This window comes from Erigeron canadensis, chromosome 8, assembly GCF_010389155.1.
Source record: "Erigeron canadensis isolate Cc75 chromosome 8, C_canadensis_v1, whole genome shotgun sequence".
NCBI lineage: Eukaryota > Viridiplantae > Streptophyta > Magnoliopsida > Asterales > Asteraceae > Erigeron > Erigeron canadensis.
The window spans coordinates 37,268,409-37,274,405 of record NC_057768.1 but is presented as its reverse complement, the minus strand read 5'-3'; the positions used below and the strand labels follow the sequence as shown (position 1 = coordinate 37,274,405).

The 5,997-nt window shown below is 33.0% G+C and overlaps 1 protein-coding gene across 1 annotated transcript; it reads right to left on the bottom strand.

Annotated features, from left to right (window-relative positions):
- Positions 1-1,830: 1,830 nt before the first annotated feature.
- On the bottom strand, positions 1,831-5,612 carry LOC122579480 (E3 ubiquitin-protein ligase RGLG2-like). Its single transcript, XM_043751662.1, has 11 exons — positions 5,220-5,612; positions 4,844-4,928; positions 4,623-4,763; positions 4,391-4,504; positions 4,205-4,302; positions 4,045-4,124; positions 3,847-3,952; positions 3,245-3,372; positions 2,894-3,149; positions 2,280-2,336; positions 1,831-2,190 (listed from the first exon to the last, which is right to left on the bottom strand). Exons 1-11 carry the CDS (start codon positions 5,493-5,495, stop codon positions 2,110-2,112), a joined length of 1,422 nt encoding a protein of 473 aa, XP_043607597.1. The 5' UTR covers positions 5,496-5,612; the 3' UTR covers positions 1,831-2,109.
- Positions 5,613-5,997: the final 385 nt, after the last annotated feature.

Sequence of the window (5,997 nt, the reverse complement as noted above, 5' to 3'; positions counted from 1 at the left end):
TACAATTTGTTTATCAAAACTAAAAAATGTTGTAGTAAATTATCACATTGATATTTGGGAATAGACTTAATCCATTTCGTCGCAACTTCAGTAGTGATGATATGTTTTTAGAAAACTTTTTTTTTAATAAACTCGGGTTGAACCCGAGTTAATTAGCTATTAAATTAGATATAGATAATTGCTATAAACACAATACTGGTAAGAAAAAAAAGAAAAAAGAAAAAAAAGGGAAGTGAGGATGGGTGGCATGTGGATATACTATAGTAGTTTGGTAACCTGAAAAGTCGTCCGTTTTAAATAACATCACACGCTCATAGTAAAAAGTACGAGACTCATGACATACACCACTCAATCATCAATTTATATACACATATTATTTAATTGAACTTGAAGTTGACAAATAACCGAATTTGTGGAGCAATAGCTATAGCTGGTAATTGCAAGAAAACAAAAAAAGCAAATTGAAGCAAAACCTTTTTCTTTTTAATAAAATGTTTTCGTAGTTTACATAATATATAAGAATCAGATACTTATTACTTTTATCATATGTTCTAAATTTCTAAAATATATTTTTTTCTTGTCCAAAGCCAAATTCACCATTAAGTTGGTGGAGTTGAGTAAATTTAACGTGAGAGAAAAGACCAATTTAACAGAATCATTAGGGGTGAGTATGGATCGGTTTGGGTCGGTTTTTGCTTAAAATCGAAACCAAAACCGATCCATTCGGTTTTTAGATTACCAAAACCATTGGATTCGGTTTTTGTTCGGTTCGGTTTCTCAGTTTTCCGGTTCGGTTTGGATCGGGTTCGGGTTTTTTTCGGTTTTTTTAATAAATTTTTGTTTTTAAAGTTTTATTTATTTATTATGTTATAAATTTAACTTTCAATTGTTAAGAAAAAAAATATGATATAAAAACTCAAATACAAAGAAGCTTTTTATTTACTAATTATATTTTTTAGGTGTTAAAATTTGTATAACTTTTATAAAACGATTTGTTTTTACTACACGTTTTTATTAAAAATATACAATTTGTATAGATTTGTACAATAAAAAGATAAAAAGATTAAATAAATTAACATATTTCTAAATTATAAGTAATAAATATAAATGTAATATGATATAAAAATAAAATAAGTTAAAATATATTTAGTTCGGTTCGGTTCGGTTTTGATCGGTTTTTTGGCATATGAAACCGAAAACCGAACCGATCCGTTCGGTTTTTAGAAAACAAAAACCAAACCAATGGATTCGTTCGATTTTCGGTTTTTTCGGTTTGGTTTTTTCGGTTATTGGTTTTCCGGTTCGGTTTTTGCTCACCCCTAAGAATCATAATAAACTTTACCCAAAAAACTAACTACTCTAACGACATTAAATGATATTTGAACGGCTTGACGATAAGACAGTCAATGTTAAGCTAAACGTTAAGCAATTTTGCTAACAAAGTCTTACGAAGAACTTCAGAACTTTGGGTGATACCGGATGCCCAATAGTGGTTGCCGAGCGACACCAGACCACCCCAAACCCATACCCTTGTGCTTATTCCAAAGGTTCAAGTGCTCAACATCATTAATTTATTATAGTTCGACAAGTACCTTACAATAGTAAGACATCTTAACATGTCAATAATCGTGAAACCTTGTTAGCATCCATCACTATCACCATCATCAATACTCGTGGGTCATAATTTCTAATACATGTGATGTTTACTAGGTATGAGTCAACCAAAAGTCAAGGACCACATTTTAGAGTAAAATAGTACAGGAACATTTTTTTGAATCTCCATATTGTAATAACAGTTATATCACCTATTGGCCGACTTCTTGCATCAGATAAACAAAATCACCCAACAATATTTTCATTCATTTTACACAACAATAGTATTTTTACAATACCAAATTAACAAAAAGTTTACAAAAGAAGAAAAAAAAAACTCTTCGTTTACTTTCCCTTCTCGACTTTCTATTAAGATCCCGAAATGAAATTTAAATGACCCTCTCCAAACTGCAATACTTATTGTTTGTCACACAAAGAATGATAACAGAATGTGAACTATCTACAACAAATCATCATATATTATATACGGTAAAGAAACAAGAAATGAATGAATATTTAGTATAGCTTTATCCTAGTCTCAATTAAACTTCGGCAAATTGGGCACAACTGAAGCGTTTCTCCACATTCGTGACATGTCTGCCAAATACCACAAAACAAACAAAACTTAACTTCTGAATGCCAAAATTTGATGTTCATTCTAAGTAAACGCGAATGAAGTACAATACCTGATGTCCACAACCAAAGGCCATGTTCTTTACGTTAGTAAGGCAGATGGGGCATAGCTGCATAAGATCAGACAAAAGGTATCAGCACTACTTCTTATAAAAGTTAAATATTCAATCAAGACTCATATTCATATATTACTCATGTTTTAGCAAGAAATTTAACCAATTGGTCATAAATGAACGGATCATTGGAGGGGCTAGTAATGGGTCAGAATGAGTTCGAGCCAAAACATGTATATTTGTTACGGGTCAAAACTGGCGGTTTATGTTGACTAACCAACACTCTATATTTTTCCAATTTATCTATATAAATTATGCACCATTAATAGATTATATAATTACAATTACTCTAATAAAAATAAGATCCACCTAATTTGCATAAAACTATTCGGGGATTAACAACACATGGATATACCATCTAAACCGATGGCCCTACTCTTTTGTAACAAACCTTTCTTTTACTTTAACACATTTGACCGTTATCTATACATAAACCATATGGGTCCACTTTTGAAGAAGAAATGTGCTAAAATTGTAATATAAGCCTTGCGTCAGCACTCAAAAGATCATAGAAACAATGTTACAAAGACTGAAAGTAAAAGATTAATGCTTACCTGGTTGTCATAGGTAGATTTTGAAAGTGTGGTGTGATCCGGACTAGTTTGGCCATATAAAGGAGTAGAATGAACAGGATTGCTATGGCCATATAAAGGAGTAGAATAAACAGGACTGCTATGGCCATAATCATAATAAGGTTCTGAGCCTTTTTGAAAACTAGTCGAATATGATGGTTTTGGGCTGCTATAGGAGGATGGTCCACGGATTGGAGGGGGAAGGGCGACCCTCTGAGGGGATATTCCTTTCCGACCACTGCAAAAAGAAATAGAATGACATAAGGTAAAAAGAGAACAAATTAGTTGAACTTATGTGACCAAATGGTAACTAGGAAGAATAAGGTCACGCACCCTAGTAAATTCAATTCAATCGTTGCTTTATACTGAGAAGGGATTTCCATCAATGCCGAAAGAGCAAATTCTGTCTCTTTTCGTATTGTAGGCACATTCTTCGACATGATTTCTGTAAAGTTGACAAACTAGCAAAAAAAAAAAAAAATAACATCAGAACATGTATATGAACTAGGCATATCTCAACCATCAGGATAGACTCTGATAATTTTTATATTCAAGATGGAAATTTTGACACATTTGCTTATGAATGAGACGATTTGGGTTTTATGAATGAGACGATTTGGGTTGTGCTCATCTCAATCAGACTGCACCAAGACATTCAGGTAAAAAGATTCGGGTCAAAAGTGTTGGAAGTTTCCTAAAGTCTATTTTCACTACATATTATTCAAATGTTCAGATAACAACATTGCTTTTGTAATCAGTATTAACACACTAATTAGTTATCAAAAACATTAAGATGAACAAAATTGTACTAATAATGACCCATTTAAACCAATAACCCAACCCGACCAGTTTTGACATGTACTAACAATGACCAATTATGACCCCTAACCCACCCTCACATTTTTCATACCAGGAAAAGTAGCATTATTTCTTACCTGGAAATTATCGAAGGCACGATCAGGGATGTTATCATCAAATTCCTTCATCATGTCCCAAGGCCCGTCTCCAACCCCGACTAATACAATAGATAGTGGAAGCTTGCTGTCAAAAAGAACATCAAGCTTTAGCATATACCCATAAAATTCTTAGATTAGTGTAAAAGCTTTTACTTGACAATGGTTGCTGGAACTCACCTTGCTTCAACTATGGCATCAACTGTTCTTTGTTCTTGTGGACTCAATCGACCATGCTCGGTATCCACACTTCTTGTTACCTATACCACAACCATATAATTAGCAAAATAATATATTTTATACAGACACACATGCAAAATATCGATAAGAAAATACCAACCTGCCCATCAGCAATGATTAGTAGAACGTGATACTGGCCCGCGCTTTGTTCAACAATTGTCATAGCTTGTTCAATGACCGGGGCAAAAGATGTTGGTCCTGCAAGACATAAAGTAAGTATTTCATCCAAAATGAGGTGATTAACATGACAAAAGCGTAGAGATTAAAGGGGAAGTAGATGTTGAACCTGAAAGCTTTAAATGAGGGACAATTTCTCTGTATCTACTCAAGACATCCTCGAATCCATTACAAAATCTATCTTCAGGATAAAAACTGAAAACATCTTGATCATGGGTTGATGCTGGACAATGAGGCCCAAACTGTTAAACTTTCTAAATTTTATATTAAAAAAAAATGGATAAATGACCCATTTTTGTTATTAATCAAAATTTATGTAGATAATAATGAATGGCTCATACCATCTCCAAATCCATAACATGGAATCAAGTTATCCTCATCAAAAGCGGCTAACGTTTTCCCAATGATGGATATAGCTTGTTCATAAGGATTAAAACCATCTCCTATATGATGCAAGCTTTTTCTGTTGAAAGACATTTTACCTATATATATGAATGATCCACTGTCAGCATATTTCTTTGATTAATGATTAATATAAAGTACTTAAAAATAACAAAGTTACCTGTCCACTCATTGCTCTTAGTGAAGTCGATACCAACAATGAGGTTGGATGACTCGAGCCCAGCACGTCCAAGAGCCCCGGTCACCTGCAGATAAAGTAATTGCCTGTGAATACTACAAAATCGTATCTGATATATATAGTATGTACCAATTAAATTCATATTATTTAAGGCATGACTACCCACATTAATAAGAATCAGTTATGTTGCGACTATATATGCTGGTTGACATTTAGTACTTAATTGACATTTACGAGGTCAATTTCTAATAGACGGTACGGTTCGGGTTTGGAGTACACGCCACCAATAGCCGGCCAACAGATTATTTGGTCTCAATTTTCGTTTGCAATATATTATTACTTGTGATAGTTTACCTACCTGTTCTAAAGAGGTATAAGTATCTGCAATCCTTGAATATTTTTTGTCAAGCTTCTTTTGTGGCCTATTATTATAAGGATAAGGTGGTTGTTGTTGTGTTCCATATGATGAAGTACTAGGATACGATGGCTCCTCCTCAACAGGATAACTTGTTTGCTCTGCTTGTGTTGTTGGAAATGAATAAGATGGCTGAAATTGCGGATAACCAGAATTCGACTGAAACGACGAAGAATGCCTATATCTTGATCCTTCTTCTCTTGAATTCTTACCCCCCATCAATCAATCAAATAATAATAATAAATCTTCTTTATGTATTGTAAAAAAATATGTAAATATGATAAATGTTTGTAAAATATCTTAGCTAGAATAAAAAACAAAAACCCTCAAAACTGGACTGGAAAACCTTTATTTATAGAAGTATATATACGTAGTAATTTGTGGAATAATATGTAACTAAAAATGTATACGACTTTGACTGCAGGATTTAGATCGATCTAGAAGATAGAAAACACAAGAAACGCGGTTCGTTGTTTCGTTGAACAAGCTTAATTGGTAAGGTTAAGGTGCATTATGTGATAATCAATGTTTTTATGTTTCGTACGTGTCACACAATCACATTATTTATATTTTATAAAAAATTGTAACAGAAAACAAAGTTTGTAGCTATCACTTATTTTGTTGTAGATCACAACACGGCATCTTAGAGTAGTATATCTTCTTAACAACAAAGATACCTAGTATAAAGAAATCTAACCACGGAGCACAAATATTTTATTCT

Bases quoted from the DNA above. Each gene is read 5' to 3' on its own strand.
- LOC122579480 (XM_043751662.1), bottom strand. From the start codon at position 5,495: ATGGGGGGTAAGAATTCAAGAGAAGAAGGATCAAGATATAGGCATTCT. The intron at 4,505-4,622 runs GTATGAGCCATT...CTCATTGTCCAG, and splicing joins ATGTTATGGATTTGGAGATG to CATCAACCCATGATCAAGAT. The intron at 3,373-3,846 runs GTAAGAAATAAT...TTTTTTTGCTAG, and splicing joins GTGCCTTCGATAATTTCCAG to TTTGTCAACTTTACAGAAAT.